This window comes from Lissotriton vulgaris, chromosome 3_1 (genome assembly GCF_964263255.1).
Source record: "Lissotriton vulgaris chromosome 3_1, aLisVul1.2, whole genome shotgun sequence".
Classification (NCBI taxonomy): Eukaryota; Metazoa; Chordata; class Amphibia; order Caudata; family Salamandridae; genus Lissotriton; species Lissotriton vulgaris.
Window position 1 is genome coordinate 216,390,635 of NC_141689.1, and position 17,320 is coordinate 216,407,954.

General features: G+C 44.6%; 1 protein-coding gene across 2 annotated transcripts in view; it reads left to right on the forward strand.

Annotated features, from left to right (window-relative positions):
- PIK3C3 (phosphatidylinositol 3-kinase catalytic subunit type 3) overlaps nt 1–17,320 on the forward strand; it is a 682,135-nt gene that overhangs the window by 406,025 nt on the left and 258,790 nt on the right. For both annotated transcript variants that reach the window (XM_086960327.1, XM_086960326.1), the window contains 3 exons: nt 2,273–2,342; nt 5,653–5,717; nt 6,937–7,021. In XM_086960327.1, coding sequence (XP_086816453.1) covers nt 2,273–2,342; nt 5,653–5,717; nt 6,937–7,021 — 220 coding nt within the window. The remainder of the gene's footprint in view (nt 1–2,272; nt 2,343–5,652; nt 5,718–6,936; nt 7,022–17,320) is intronic.

Below are 17,320 nucleotides of genomic sequence, written 5' to 3' on the forward strand. Positions count from 1 at the left end.
CCAGTATCACTTTCTGGACTGCGCTGCCATTGTCTGTAATGGGTAGGGCAGCCCTGGCGAAAATGGTGGTTCTACCGAGATTATTGTATTATTTCACTAACTTACCACTAATAGTGCCACACACTACGTTCAGACTGCTAAACACCCTGCTTATTGACTTTATCTGGGGTACAGGTAGACAACGGATAAGTCTGAGGAAATTACAAGTGGATACACGCATGGGGGGCTTGGGCGGCCCGGACTTGTGGGCGTATTACTATGCATGCCAATTGCAGTGGTTATCATATTTAACGGCGGGGCGCAACTTACAAGAAATAGGATACACGGAGGCGGACATAGATAGCAGTGCCTTACATGTCCTGTTGCTGCCTGGTAGTACACTCCTGAGTGATCTCCCCCCGTTACTAAGCACAGCGCTCCGGTGCTGGAAAGCGGTGCTGCAGTATGCACTTGCCCTCCCTGCATATGCGGGTAACATTCAGCTGTTGGGGATCCCACTGGAGGCCAGCAGGCTCAGAAACCGTAAATTAACACCCTGGTTGGATGTGGGGATTAGCATAGTGGCAGACCTATTCGGAGATGGGACATTACTAGACCATGATACCTTTGTTAACAAAACCGGGACCCCACACATTTATATCTGAAACATGCTGCACTGCTTCAATACATCAAAACACATTGGGCCCCACAGAGTCAAGACCCTCCCGCCCATGATCTGGTCAAGATGGTTTATTATGTGGGAAGAGGCAGACACCTAATTAGATGGCTCTATACAGGCCTCAGCACACATACAAGAATAACTTTGGACACACTAGAGCAGCATGGACAGAGGAAAGAGACAGGGACTTGACAGATAAGGAACGGGCACGTATACTTGAACACCCATGAAAAATATCGAGGAATGCGAAATTTAAATTTATTCAGACTATGGTGTTGCACCAAGCCTACCTCACTCCGCATAAATTGGACAGAATGTTCCCCCAGACACAGCATTATAGCCTGAAATGTTTACTAGAAGGGACAGACCTGCTTCACATGCTATGGACTTGTCAGACAGTCTGGGGTTATTGGAACAACGTTAGGCAAATAACAGGGGAGGCTACACACCATGAGATAAAAAACACAGTGGAGGAATGCATTCTAGTTCGCTATACACAAGTATCAAAACATAAAGTACAATACCGCTTTATAGACCTGGCGCTTATCTTCGCTATCCGGACCATCACTGAGATGGAAATCCCAAAAAACCCCAGCCATATCAACCTGGCACACAGAACTGCTGCGTTGGGACAGTGCTGAAAGCGCCGCACTGCGCAGAGAGGAACTAAGAGGATTACGTAAAACACTTATAGCGTTGGAATGGGACGTTATGATCGAGGCCATAAAATCAGCTGACGTCGCATAGGAACCACTGGGATTCATGCAGTGGGATGCATGCTGAGACACCCCATATCTGGTAATAGAACATAGACGGTAGTTTTCTACACACTTGTATAGACTTGTTATGAACCGACAACACCTCATTTGAGAAATGTGACATTTTTGTAAATACACTTGAGATCAGATTTTTTTTGGGGGGGGGGGGTAGTTGGGAACATGTTTATTGGAATGATCCTATGATCCTACCGAGCATAGCAGTGGATCGAGAATGAGATCGACACAGAAAGAAATGGACATTTGTGATACTACAACAATCTTTATCTGTACCACCGTCCTGGATGGAAAAAGAGACTGTCATGTGTTTCTTTGTTGTAATAAGTGAAGGCTATATGTGATATGTAACATGAAGATATGGTATGTATACTCTACAAAATCAATACAAATCTGTTTTAAAAAAATCCTGTGCCACTTGCAGGTGGTAGGCATAGCCACAAGAATACCCAGAACTTGATAATTAGAAAGAGCCTGCAAACATAGAGTAAGAGGACACCATGAAGGTTTCTTTAAACTTATGACGAAGGCAAACTGCTTTTAGTTTATATAGACGCTTAAACGAAATCCGAGTGGATTAAGTGTTTGGTGCTTATTACCACTGGTTTAAAAAGGAATTTGTGTATGGCAATTCCGTATTGCAACAGTAAAAAGAAACATTATTATCTCCAATAAAGGCCAGATCATAGGATTCTTCAACACAGCCATGCCAGCTTGGAGTTGGGCTTGAGTGATGGACTGGTACCAGGGCTCATAAGGCTTTTCTTGAGACATGTAGCTCTTGAAAGTTGTTGAACTTATATCCTGCTTTTTCTGACTCTGCCTCTTCTTTCTACTGCAGCTGTTACGTAAAGAGAATCTGGATCTGAAATTGACTCCGTACAAGGTTCTGGCTACCAGTACCAAACACGGTAAGGTAAAACATACCTGCAGCCAATTAAAAGATTCGATTGTATACGCAGAGAGATGTTCTTTCAGCTTGATGTGATGAATCAAGGCGTGACTGGCCAGCAGCTCCTGCCCCCTGCATATACCTCTTGTACACTTTTACTTCCTGCGGTATGCAGACTATTCTCTCAGAATCAAGTAGCCCGAATAGTCCATTCTATTGATGAACCCAGCACCTGTTGGACATGGGGTCGAAATAGCAACACGCATGTTTCAACATATTCTTCACTACATTCATTGTAGGTATGGAGGTTCTTTCCATTTTTTTTAAATCACCAGTGTATTTTTCATGATCACATTTATTTGCCAAAACCCACTTCTAGGAATTGTGACTGTGCTGTTTGTATCGGATAAATTTGCTGTCTGGGCCAGAGAATTGCATGGATATTTTTAAATTATTAAACAATATGTAATTTTTTTTGTAAGGATGGAATAGCCCTCAAAACAAATGTGTGTTTCCCTCTTCAAACAAGGCACTTGCATTATATGTAATTGATAGTAACTGTAAAAGTGTTCAAAGTGACTAAGCTGTAAATAAAACCTAAATGTTTTGCCTTCAGACCTGTTTTTGCCGACTTCACTTTGCCTGGCCTTAGGACTCTGCACACCTCACCTGTACTAACCAGTGGTAAAGTGTTTGTGCTCTCTCCTTACAACATGCTTAATTGACTTATACCCAATTGGCATATTTAATTTACTTGCAAAACCCTAGTAAAACGTTCCTACCAGTGCCCCTGGCCTGTAAATTCAATGCTTCTAGTTGGCCTGCAGCACTGATTGTGCCACCCACCTAAGTAGCACTATAAACATGTTGTAGGCCTGTCATTGCAAAACCTGTGTTTGTGCAGTTTTAAACTGCTATTTTGACATGCCAAAAGAAACCTTTTTTATTTATTTTATTTATTTATTTTATTTATTTATTTATTTAAACACTTATTAAGCGCAGCGAAGGCCCGTGGTCGTCTTGGCGCTTTTTAGGCCCAAACCTACTTTTTAATACATTAATTCACCCCAAAAGTAGGCCTGGACCAGTGCTTAATTAGTTAAAAAATAAGTGCCAGGGCCTCGTAAATAGAGGCCACTAAAGCTTACACCATTAATTGTCCCTGCCATTGCTTCCATCAAAAATACCAACACAAGTACTAACTATCACACCCTACAAGTGTGAAAATTCAGACTATTCTAAGCCAACTAAAGCTATAAGAATTGCTTGGGCGGTCAGGTATTTGTCATCTTTAGTGTATGTTTAATTACTAAACAACTGTGCTCATCACAAAATTAGAATACCAGCGCCACTATGCGGTGGCATGTCATATGTGCCGGTGTTGATAATTAAGTGCCAGTGCAGAGCGCCAGGAACTACCTGCTTCAATTAAGCTCTGCCCTGTACAACCCCAAGGTAGGGTGCAGTGTATTTAAAAAGTTGGTCATGTACTTTTAAGCTTTACATGTCATGATAGTGAAAAACGCTTACCTTCTTTCTTCACTACTGCCTGCAAGGCCGTCCTCTTCCAGAAAATAACATTGGAATTAAGTTATTACATTTTAGAAGTGTAATTTCGATATGGAAACAGGTAGCCTCCTCATGTTTGGTGTCTCTTGTATCTCAATGTAAAATCCTAATGCATAGTGAAGTCTGATTATAAATTACAATTCTGAAAATGCCACTTTTAGAAAGTTGGCATTTTCTTTCCTTAGCCATTTGGTGTCTGTGGGTCACATCACTGGGTGTGGTTGACAGTTGGGCTTTTTATATTCCTCCTAGACAGCCACACACAATGGGAGCTTAGGTGTGAGTGGATGGTTGTTCATTGGCGGAGTGGGAGGGAGGAGCTGGGCCCAGTCCCACTTACACTTGAATAGGCTATATCCTGTCTCCACACAAAGGAGACAAACTTTAGTTAGTCTGGAGCCAGTGCTAGGAAGGAGGGGCACCTGTGCACTTCAAAAGTTTCCCTGCACTTCAAAGGCACAACTGTGTGTAAATACTGGAACTCTGACACCAACACTTCTGGACCTGTGAATACTCTGACAGGAAGCAGGATTGCTGGGCTGCTACAAGCACTGCCGCTCTGCTGGACTGCTGCTGTGAGGGAACTGATGTCCTGCTGTGCTGACCTGTTGCCCTCTTTCGTGGGTGAGAAAGACTGTAACTGCATCTCTGGATAACAGAGTGACTCCAGGGGCTAGTTGACTGGCCTCCTGATCGGAAGCCTCATGGGTATGAAAAGGCATTCAACAACCTCACATCTGCACCTGGACTCTGCCGTCTGTGAGTCTACCCTGCCAAGTGTTGCCTCCCTAGTCCTGGACCCTTAAAAGTGGGATTAAATTGCTTTGCCATTGTTTCTGTATCCAGCCGAATGACGCATCTCCTCTGCTGCGTGGTCAACCATGAGCAGAGCCTGCACTTCTTGGCTGCTGCATGGATTGGACCCGTTGCAAAGACCCTCATTGCAGCTCTTTGCCACGTCCGTTTTAACTGTCATCGATGGCAGCCTTGACGACAGTTCCAGACTTTGCTTCACAAGCCCAGTCGACAGGATCCTTGACACTGCAGGCCCTCGGACTGCGGCCCGTCGCATTGCGGAACCGATGCCTCGCTTCGACTGCATGGGGTGTCTTCAACACGGATCCTCAGAAAGGTCACAAACCAGGATTTTAGGTATTTTGTTCCGCCGGCCTAACTTGGTCCCTGTAACTGGCCAGGTGCTCCATCGTGGTAGGCCTGAACCTGTGACTTTATCCCAGTCTGGCACGGACTGATAGCCACAAGTGGTACTTTGTGCCTTTTAACCCTTTTTTCACCTATATCTATAACATTGTAATCTTTGGTTCTGTTGTTTTGTTCTTGTTATATTTAGTAAACAAACCTCTATTTTTCTAACTTGGTGTGGGATCCCTTTTGTGTGGAATTTTACCTTTTTGCTGTTTGAAGTGTGGCACAAATACTTTACACATTGCCTTTAAGTTAAGCCGGACTGCTCTGTGCCAAGCTTCCAGAGGATTGAGCACAGGTGCCAAGGATTGTGGTTGCTGCTTGACCAGGGCTCACACCTCAGTCAACCAATAACCCAGTTTCTCCCAATACATTATCCAGCTTTACGGGTTAGTTAAAAGGAAGAATGAAATCTGACATCTTATAGTAACCATTTTGATAAAAAAAATCTGCATGTTTGTCTTGTGGTTCTATGAATTTTAATTGCTGTTAAATGTAAGACCTACATTTAAAATTCCCATTTGGAGTAAACAAATGTTACTTTTCCTTTTCAGGTTTTATGCAGTTCATTCCATCCGTGCCTGTAGCCGAAGTTCTTGCCACGGAAGGAAGCATACAGGTAAAAGTGTTGCATTGCACACTTCATTAATTCGATGATATAATAATTAATCTTGAATTAACTGAGTTAATATTATAAAGTTTCGTCTCTTAGAGATTGCACTCTCACCTTGTGGAGGTTTGCCTAATCAAAAACAATATTAAGTATGTTCACCCTCAAATCCCAGTAGACATTAAGGACCCATTCAAGCTGTATTGGTCTGAGCTGAAGACACAGAAGCTGGCCTCTCATGATTGGTGTAAAGCCATTTAAACATCCCACTCAATGGGGGTGGAATGTCTTGATTAAATATAGCCTGCCATTAAACATAGGGAGATTGAAAACTCAAGCAGATTTTTCCTCGCTCCTTTTTCCCTCCTTTCACAGTTCCTGCTGTCCAGGCATCACAGTTACTTCCTTTAGACGCCTGGTGATGTGGTCAGAGGAATGGAAGGTCTTAGCATCTTGTGACTCATTTTCTGTGCTCGTTGGCTGATTGCCTGTGTGAGCAGCTCAGAATGCTGGGAAGGAAATGGAGAATATATTTGTTGTTTTCAATGTCAGGAGTGAGGTTGCCCTTCTCAGGTGTAGGAAAACATTCTTTAAAGGCTGGTGGCAAAGAAAGTGAAGTGTTGTTTCTTGGATTCTGTGCCATGAGGAGTCCCCTCTTAAAGCAGGATTGAGCTTTGGCTGCTGTGGATGAAACATGCGCTGCTGCAGAAGGTATGTTTTTCAATCACGCAATGTGACTTCTTGATCTGCTTATGTGATGAATGAGACGTATAAATACTTCCATTTGATGAATAAAGGCTTGCATATGATGAATGAAGGTTTGTAAATTCATGGATGCTGCAGGTAGGAGCTGCAGCGGATGCCAGGATGCAGTGTTGATGTGATCGTACTTGCATTAGCATTCAAACAGGTGCACTGTATTGGTGTGTAGGGCATTGTCTGCATTATATAGTGCAGTAGGACAAGACGATGTTCAGTGAAACCAGTGGGCGGTAGTTAGAGTGAAGAGTTTGATCCAGTACAGGAGGCTGATGTGGACATTACTTCATGTGTGGAAACATTTTCAATTCTGCTGTACCTGTCAAGATTTGACATATCCCTCCCTATTGCTGTCTGCTTGTGAATGTCACCTCTGTCTCTTAAATGGCCTTCCAGTGTACAAAGATATTCTCAAACCCATTTCATCATCCATGCTCTAAAGTCCTTTCTGTCATGTTTTTTTCTCTAGAACTTTTTTAGAAAATATGCGCCAAGTGAAAAGGGACCTTATGGGATAAGTGCAGAGGTTATGGACACATATGTGAAAAGCTGTGGTAAGTTATTTCAAGTATTTGTGTGTGTTTTTAATGTGGTGTAATTTTCCCGGAAATTAGTCCTCCTCTAAAAGAGTACATGATGGCATAATTCATCAGATTCCTCACCGCATGAATTTCTCCCAGGTGCCAAATTGGATCTGGATTTTTATTTTAACAACTATATTTTGCCAGTTTTCAGCAAAGAAATTAAGCGCATTACACAAACATTAACAATATGGTTCCCACCAGGAGCGAGCATTAGAAAGCATGAAATCGGCCATGAAAACAATAATATACAATGAGTATGTGCAGTGATCCCTGGTCAAACCACCTCCCAGCAGGGGGGAACAGGAAACCCAGACAGGCACATTTTCAGACCAGCTCCACCCCGTCTCGATCCACAAGACCTGCAATGGCCACCAAGGCCAGTGGGTGCACATGTACCTGACACATAAAATTATTCTTCTCAAAGGTTTAAAGGGGGGTTCCATATTCTGTCAAAATGCAACTTTGTGTCTCTCCCATTTGCAGTCATGCTCTCCATAGTGTAAATCTCCCAAATCTTAGTCCATCACAATTGCATAGTAGGGAATTCGGGGCGTTTCAAACGAAGAGCAATCACCAAGTGTGCTGCCACCAGACAGTGGGTAATCGCTTTACCCGAAGGGAGATTAAGTGGGTAAAGTCTCTCTTCGTCTGGGGCTTTAAAGAGTGTCTGTAGGGGGTCAGGGTGAGCATGATCGGTAGGGTTTCTGAAATTTGACGAAACATGTTTCCAAAAGTTGGAGATCATCAGATATTCCCCCCACATGTAAAAATATGTGCCACGATCCTTGCACTCCCGCCAGCAACTATAGATCAAACCCATCATGTGAGGCAACCGGGCCGGGTGAAATTCCAGCACAGCAGTAAATTGTAAGCACTCTCCCTGTATTGGATGCACATGGGGGACTTACCCGCCTGCTGGCAGATGGCACCCCAGTTCCTCTCATTGATCTCAATGCCCAGATTAGTCACTCATTGTATAAAATAGCCTGGTCACATCTTGAGGGCACTCTAGTGCCCTGTAAAAATGTGAAATCACTTTCTTTTTGTTTCCGCCACTGAGAATTTCAACTAACAAATGTGTCTCCCGTGTAGCTTCCTGAAGGGTGGCAGTCTGGTGAGCCCAGTGGATCAACTGAGTAGCTCTATTCAGATCTGTATGGTGTAGAGGAAAGTTGGTCGCACACTGATCTCTTATCTGGGGTATCCTGTCAGCATATAATTTGGAAGAGTGAGTTAGGCCCCGGTTTCCCACTTGCGGAACCGTCCATCCAACGTAGCTGGGGGGAAATCCAGATTACCCAGAACCAAAGTGTGTGGGGATGGATACAGCTTGAACTGACTCGTATGGACAACTTGCCTCCAGTGATGTTGCGTACACAAGGCAGAGGATAACAATGTGCTAGCAGAGGAGAGGCTTCAGAGCAGCAGCCACAGCTAATGTTTAAGTGGGATTCGACTCGCAAACTGTTCCATTTGGACCCAGGGCTTAGCAGAAGCACAGATCCATTCTAAAGCCGGGGCAAGCTGGGCAGCCATAATATAACGGGCTGCATTTAGGACCTCGAGCCTGTCCTCCCACAAAGAACGCCACAAAACTGCCTTGGCCACCCTGGAAGGTTTACTTTCTATATAAAAGACCATAGCTTCCTCTGGATCAACACAACTACCGTCTTTGGTATCTGAAGCGGAAAAACCCTGACAACATAGAGGAGACTCTGCAAAAAATTCATTTTGAGGCAGTTGACTCTACCCATCCAAGAAATCTCTAGCTAACCCCATCTATAGAGGACATTAAAAAGAAAAATATCTGATGGAACCCTCGGAATGGACACCCATAAATATTGAAAGTCAGTAAAGGTCCAAGCAAAACCTCTGAAATCAACCTTGTGTTAAAAAGACGACACAAGACCTAGCCCCATACTGAGTGATTTTTTAAAATTAATTTGAAATGCAGAAACCTCCCTAAAGGTGTTCAACATGGCTTAGAGTGCATTCGAGAAGCAACAGGGTCAGTATCATCATCAAACATGGTGATTTTCAGTTGTGTGTCACCCATAGGGAGCCCTCACACATTGAGATTCGCTTGGAGTTTCTGGATAAGAGGTTCAACACAAATGGCAAATAATCCCTGGGGAGAGAGGATACCCTTGACAGGTGCCTCTGAACAGCATAATCGAATCAGACTGAATATCTTGCATCTTAATCTTCATGGATGTTGACACAAAATTGGCCAAAATATAGGACTTCAACCTTGAGTTTGTCATGGATAGGACCTTGGTCAAAAAGGACCAGTCCAGCTTATTGAATGCTCTCTACACATCCAAGGATAGGAGAAGCATCTGTACCCCACCTCATGTGGCTTGTTCAGTGGCATTAACTATGTGTCAAGTATTATCTCCCATTTGTCAATCTGGTATGAAACCACTCTGGAGCAGGGATATGAGGTTGGGCCATATCCTGAGCAAACGACTCACAAAAAACTTAGTAAATATCTTGACGTCACTATTCGAGTGTGTAATTGGTCTGTTCATCCCACATTGATTTGGGGTTTGGATGGTTTTAATATCATAGTGAGGGTGGACTCCATCATAGTCGGAGTGACCGATCCAGTGTCTAGGAAAGAATTAAAGACCTTTGTCAGACGTGGATGAGCAACTCCCTGAAAGACTTATAAAAAAAATTGGGGAATCCAGTGGGACTTTATGGGCTTTAGGTGTAGGAAGCTGGCTCTGTATATACTATACCAAAGTAAGGTCCAGAGACTCCCCAGAGGTATAGCAGAGGTCAAATTAGGCAAGTACTAACAGCTCTCTTTGTGGTAGTGTGGGCGAACAGTGAAACGTATCAGGAGAGTGTGTTAAGCATTTATTGTATTCACTCATTCAAAGCTGGTGGTACACACTCAGAGACAAAATCCAGACCAATTAGGTAAGTATAAAAAGGTATACTTATATTTTATTTTGTAGAACCTAGCGGCACTTTGCATAGGTAAGTAAGAAATGCTTTCAAATGCAAGGCTGTACACAGTAATGCAATTTTACATTGTATTGGAGTCGTTTACTGGTTTGTATTACTTTCAAAATAGTTGAAAATACAGAATGATTACTATTGATTACTCTTGGATTACTTTTCAGTTACTTTGAGTACTTGAGGTGATATGCTGAGGTATCATACACTAGACTTTGTCAATTACAGATAAGTACGACAATTCTTAAGAGAAAGCATAGTTACTTTTCTTTCACACAAAACAACAATTCAAGTCATTTTTCTGAACAAAACCTGTGGAAAAAAGGAGGTTATCGGTTTGCAGGTAAGGAGACAACCTGCAGGAACAGTTTTTGGGGGTTAGAACCAAGGTTCCTCAAGGTTCACTACTAGCGGCACTAGGGCGGCCGGGTGCAGGGTGTAGGATGCCAATGTTAGCTAATGGGGCTAGGAGGCACCTCGGTTGGGGGCTGCTCATAGGCAGGCCACTCTGCCTCAGGAGCCAAGCTCCTAGGGTTAAGGTAAGGCAATTGTGGTTCCAGGTCAGCAGGAAGTCCACACCACCAGTGGTGCAGGGGGGGCTGGATGCAGGGTGCTTAGGAGGGGTCAGGAGCCCAATGCAATCCTATGAAGGTTGCTGGTTTTGGATTTTAGCTGCAGGTTCAGTCCAGTAAGCCTTCCGTGAGGAACCAACAACTGGGCAGGTAAGTTGGAGGGCTCGGGGACTTGGGTGCACCTCAGGTCCTCTTCTCTAGGTTCACTAACCTGCCCACTCGCGGTTGGTTGGGTCTCTGTGCATAGGTTGCAGGTGACGTTGGCGAGTCCTGTGGTGATCCACCCATGGTGGACTTGGACTCTGTAGTGCTGGGGGACCTCGCTGGGACAGGTGGATATCTTTGAATCGGGCCGTAGGCGACAGATGCAGTGGTGGTTCCAGGCGTTGGGTTTCTTCATCCTCCGCAGGCTTAGAGCTTTTCTTTGTAGTTTCTTTAGAGCAAAGTTGCTGTTTGCAAGAGATCTAGTCTTTGTTAAAGGCCGTCAGTCCTCCCAGAGGTTCTGGAGGTTGCTGGCTGCAGGACATGTAGACTTTTGCGCAGGATCTATAGTAACTGCAGTAGAGCTGGTGTAGTGAAGATACGGTTCTGCCTGCACACATTGCTATGTTAGCATAAGTGAGTTAGTTGCCCAAACGCCATTTTGCTGCTTTTGCGCACAACACTACATGTCTCCGTTTTTATAAAGACAAACTGTTTGCTTTCCTTCACATGAGAACAGTCTGTTTTTCACATCTCTAGACCCTCACTGTGATGTAAAGTCTGCACAGAGTGATCAAGGTTAAATAACAATGTATGCTGTTGATGCAGGGTGATCGGCCTAATCTCTAGACACAACGCACACACAGCTGCTCATTTCTGAAACTAGGGTGCTTTTAATATTGCATTGCATGCATGAGATAAGCTCTTGGAAAAAACCTTTCCATCGACAAAGAGGTGTGCTGATCTGGGATGTGATTCACTTCACCTGACTTTGGAGGTATGGGGTTCCCCGTTTTAACCAAGAGATCTTCTATTATTATAATACATAGCTCCTAGCCATGGGACGGTGGTACACAAGGCACTATAGACCTAGTTCCACTATCATTATAATATGATTTCTCCCTTTGTATTTTATGGAATTGTAACAATGCTGATTGTATTGATTTTATGCATCTTTTACTTATGTTGGCATAGATACTGCTTCTTAGAGCACGTAGTTGAAATAAACATTTTAAACTATACTGTGTCTCTGATTATTCACGTTGTGGACATTTATCAGAATAAAAACGATAGTGTTCTTGATTCCCACTATTCCTGAGAGGTTCCTAAGTCGCTTGTTCTGGGTTGTCTAATCATTGGTAGCTTCGCTGTAGTACGGAGAACGAATGAGACACTGATGCTAGTCGGATTGGGGTTCTGGGTACTGAGGTGGGTTTTTAGTACATCACAATACACAGAGGTCCTGGTTTCCTGCGCATAGTTCTGTGCATGAGAAGAATCCCTGCAACACTAGGGCACTAGGGCTAAGTCAGTTCTTCTCTGCAGTCTCCTCTCCTGTGCGACTTCTTCGTAGGTTGCAGGAAACTAGGGAGACAAGTTTCAGGGTCCCTCTAAATACTAAATTTAGTGGCGTTAAAGGGGTGTGCAGGTCGGGCAAGTGGGTCCATTCCTTGGGGTTAGTACATCCCCTATTATACCATCCTCCAGTGGGAGGGGGCATGAGCTTCTCTCTAATTGGCTTGGTCCCCTCTTCTTCAAGATGGAAGAAACTGAGATGTGTGCTTCCCCCTGCCTGCCCCACCTGAGGGGTGGGGTTGGAAAAACTGGGCACACCTCTCCTCCTAATTTGGGTTTCCTGACGATTCTCCCATCTAAAGTGAGGATCAGGACTGGTGGAAGCCAGTTGCTGGGGGAGCAAAAGGCGTGGACAGCTTACAAAGGCGGCAGGCCTTTGAAGCTTCCCCTTTGTGGACACAGCCCATCCTGGGGGAGGAGGCAGGGCACCTCTGCCCAGGATGAAATTTGTTCCTGGCCCCAGAGAGCAGAGGCCCTCTACCCAGGGTTCCAGAAACCTGTCTGGTGGTGGCAAATAGCGGGCAGCCATTCAGGAACCACACTAGGGCTGTTCGTTTTTCAGGGGGCATCTCTAAGATGCCCTCTGCATGCATTTTATACTAAGTTCCATACTGGTATCAGTGTGGGTTTAATGTGCTGAGAGGTTTGCTACCAAACTACCCAGTTTGCAGTGAAGCCATTATGGAGCTGTGGAGTTTGTAATGACAAACTCCCAGACCATATGCTCTTTATGGCTTTACTGCACTTACAATGTCTAAAAATGTATGCATGCAACTGAACACTCACTTGTGGTCTAGTGCACATTGCTAGAGGGGTGGCTTACATAGGCCAAAAGCAGTGGTTTGGATGCATGGCACACAGGTATGTGTGCCATGTTGACTCTTCACTTTTCTCTGCACCAAAACACGGAACCTGCAATGGCAGGGTGGCACAATTAGTGCTGCAGCCCGTACAGTTCTTCCCTGGTCACTGTCCCCTTGGTACCCATGGTACCTTTTACAAGGGGCTTACCTGTGGCCAGAGATGTGCCAATTGTGGATAGAAAGGTACAGTTTTGGGATTGGGAAGGAACATATACCCTAGGAGCCCGACTGGCAGGGATCCAGGGCACATCAAGTCAAAGAACAATAGTAGGGGTGGGGGGGTTACTGCAACATAAACCTACATTTCTACAGCAGGTACTTAATTGTGGCCTGCACCTTATCTGTAATGAGGAAGTCCAGCATCTTGTTTATCAGGGTCTAAAGCCTCCCCTGGTACAGTTCCCTATAAAAAGACACAACGGCATTTACATAAATCTTCATCAGAATACAAAAAAGAGCCTCCTTCAGTCGTAACCCTCTTAATATACTTCCTAGCTCGTGCTTGCCTAATTCTATAAGACAGCAGCCTGTCAGCCTTGTTCCCTTTCTCATAGTACAATTGTTTGGTTTTCAATAGTTTGCATGCAGCATCTTTGTTCAGCAGGGCCTCCATCTCCCCCCTCGCTTTACGTAGCTTCCTATGAATAAGGCGCAAAATTGTCTGTTTGAGTTCTGTCTCCAATATTATCCTCTAATTCTACCAGTTGGAGTTTATGAAAATGGAAAAAAGGCAGTGGTATGTGCTATAAACTCACCTCAAATCACTGTCTTAGCAGCATCCAAGATCATCGCCAATGAAAGATCATTGGTCAGGTTCTCTGTAAAATAGAAGAAAGCAGCAGCGGGCCTTCAGATGGCGCACCTTAGTCCCAGTTCAGCGATAGTTGGTTGGTTTCGTGCAAACAACCCCTGCGTTAGCTGCTGATTGACATCACAGAGCTTCAGATCACTAGGATATTTGCAATTTTGGTTGGGGGTGCACGTATTGAAAAAAGTCCAAAGAGAGTAATATTTGTGTGCAAAACGTTTCTTCTTTATTCATATATTCTTTTCATAAAACAGCTTCTCATTATCAAACAAATCAGCCAACGCGTTTCTCTGCCTCAAGGGGAGCTTCCTCGGGCATGAAAGTTTATAAGTATCTCAAAAGTTGATGATAAATGGGGTATATTTGATTCCGATGTCCAGTGAGTCTCGGACCAATGATGAAAGTAACGTCAATTAGCCGTGGTCTGGGCCTATCAGTATCTTTATGTTATTTTTTAATTTTTATTCAATTAGGCAATGGTTTTCACCCGTAAAATCCTTGCACTTCTGACCTTTATTGTATAGTCGAACGTGTAGGCATGCAAGGATGCACGGCGGAGTGATAGAGTTCCTTCGTCAACAGTACATCGGAAACATCAGATATTCAATAGGTCTGTCTTTGTTTATACAGATCCTCGGGGAATACCAGCCAGTGCTCCCTTCCGAAGTCGGCGAGGTATGTTGTAATCTCTTGACCCCGTCCCATCTATAAGGCCCGGGTTTGTAATTCCAAAAAGCGAGTAGCGTGCGAGTCCCGCGAAACTGGAAGCAGCGTTTGCCATCAAGTGTTTTTCCTGAGCAGGACCACATCTGCCCCTCTGGAGAACAGCCAGCTGAGAAATGGCTTGCCAACAATGCTCGGGCTTTCGGGTAGTTGCCTTTTTTAGCAGTCATCCGGATGCATGCCAGGTAGCGGCTACGAAAGATTGGGGGGTGGACCTTCAGGGTCCATTGCCACTTTAGTAGCACATCCAGGAGAAATAACGCAACATCTATTATACTGCATGAGGTGTCAGTAAGGCAAAATCAACATCTCAATGTCCCAGGGTCCTCCACCTATGTCCCCCAGCCATGAAACAACGTGACCGACTAAGTGTTAGCCAGTCTACATTGTCATGCACCTGACATCATCCACCTCCAAGGCCAGGGGCAGGAGCAGCGAGCTCAGAAGCAGTAGTATAAGCCTGGAACAGCAGTCTGCTCTCCCGACGCACTCAATGCCGAACACGCCAGGACCACAGCAACACCTCTCTCCCATCCCAAGGAAACCACGCTCACTCTCAGGGTGCCCTCATTGTGAACAGCACCTAAACCATCACTGGAGAAAGGACTTGTGTAGCACCATGCCCACTCCAGCCAAGATCATGCAGGCTAGAAATAAGCAATACCGCGGGGCCTCCTGAAACCACTACACAGAACCCCTAGTGTCACCATAGAGAGCATATACTTCGCTGGTACAGGGAGTATTGCGAAATCCCTGAGGTGCATCCTGTATGGAGCCAAATGGGCCGCCTCCAAGCCTCCAGGCTAAATTAGAATGAATCACTGAGCCATGTTCTCTGTGTGATGAGGGAGATGTGGAGAAACACGCTTCCAGTGCTATTGGGCACCGGCACACTGAGCACAACCTTGGTTAAAGACTCCAGGCCGCCTCCAGACTCACTGGAAACGTGGCATAGTTCAAATGGATGGGGTTCCACACTACACAGTTCTCTCTCCGTTAAGTCTCCCAGCAATTGCCACAGTGGCTCTGGGCCGACTCCGCCTCGTGGTCTAGCGCGCGGACAGACAACATTTTGAGGAAAGGCACAGTGACCCCAGGACGCGAAAAATGCACCCAATTTCACGATTCCTGTGCACCAGATGATCCACGCCCTTCTCAGCATGGGGGGGGAAGAGGTTCCCTTCACTTGATCCACCAATCAGTGTCCACTCCTCCTCGCTTTGACCGGGTTCTCAGCCAGGAGGGCTGTCACACCAGAGGGGCTTGGCGAGGATCCCTCTCCATGGGCCCTCGTTGTAGTCACACACCCCTGTTGTATAGTTCCTACTAATCCATAGGATCTGTGCATTGTTTGGGCAACATAAACTAAGGGCTTAGTGTTAAGACTGATTCCGGACAATATGTTGGCCTTTAGACCAGTTAGCTCACAGTTTCACTGTAAGCCCGCCTAGCCTACAGGTAGTGAACAGTTTCTGGGAACCATTGAACATGACAACCCTGATCACTCGGGGATCGTGGAAACAGTACAGAATCTTTCACTACGTCATCCATGCTTGCGTTCTCTCAGAGAAGTATGCAGAATAGATAGTGGGATGTTTACAATATATTTATTGAACCAATGTTTTTCTTGTATAGAATACATGTGCGGCAATGATTAGGAGACAGAAGCAAATAAAGGAGATTACAAGAACCAACAGAGTAAACAGTAGATACATTTCTACCACGGTGCTGAAGCGATGAATATATATGCAGGCATATATGCAATGTGGTAATCTAACGTACTCCTACGATGCGGACCTTACGCTGAGGGTACCTAGCGTGTGTATGGTGTAGAGCCAAGAATCCCCCCAAAGGACGAATCAACCCCATTACCTGATAGGATGGAGTGAAGGACCCCTGTCTTGGTCTCGAGTTGGACAACCCTCACTGAATGTCAGACCAGTGCGTGTTGATTTCTCACCATGCAGGGACCTTCAGTGTCAGCAGAAGTGCCTCCTCTACCAATCTATTGGGATGCGTATTATTTATTTATAATAAAAAGCAGCCTTCGCGATGTGCGTGCTAGATTTGTGATGCTATGGATATGTAGATAGCGCTGTCGCCCGATGGATGAAGATAGGACAACTTTTGTACCTAGTGCGTAGAGATGCCTAGTACATGATGTTCAAGGCATTGTGATAATATTGTGTGAATCTGGATGTGTAAACAAATTAGTTTCAAAGACACCAATCCAACATTGTCGTGCATGCAAATGTGTGCAAAGGTTCACCACTGAAATTTTATTTTCTAGGACAATGTATGGAGTAAGCTGCCTCGCTACATCAGCCTAACTCGGGAAAATAACACCCCATCTACAAAATGTACAATAATTCTTCTATGCTGGTAGTTGGCACCATGGTTGCCTGAAATACCAAACTGACAAAAGAGAGCAACTCCTCAAACCAAGCGGACAGCATTGACAAACTAAAACACCAAAAGCCATTCCCCAGGGTGCTGATATACCCACACCAAATAAATCCACTCAGTCTTGCACACTTTCTTATATCAAATATGTAACTCTGCAAAGACCATATAAAAATCAAATGTATAAGCATTATAATGTATTACCATTTCCAATAAAAAAATATTTTATTACTGTCCAGACGAGCTCTGCTCTAACCTGTGATTGACTTTGTATTGACACTTTCTGGACTTCAACTAGCCTTAACTTCAGCTTTCAGTGTACTGCGAGTTGTTATTGGGGTGGTTTAAAAAATATTTCTACTTTCAGGTAGAGACT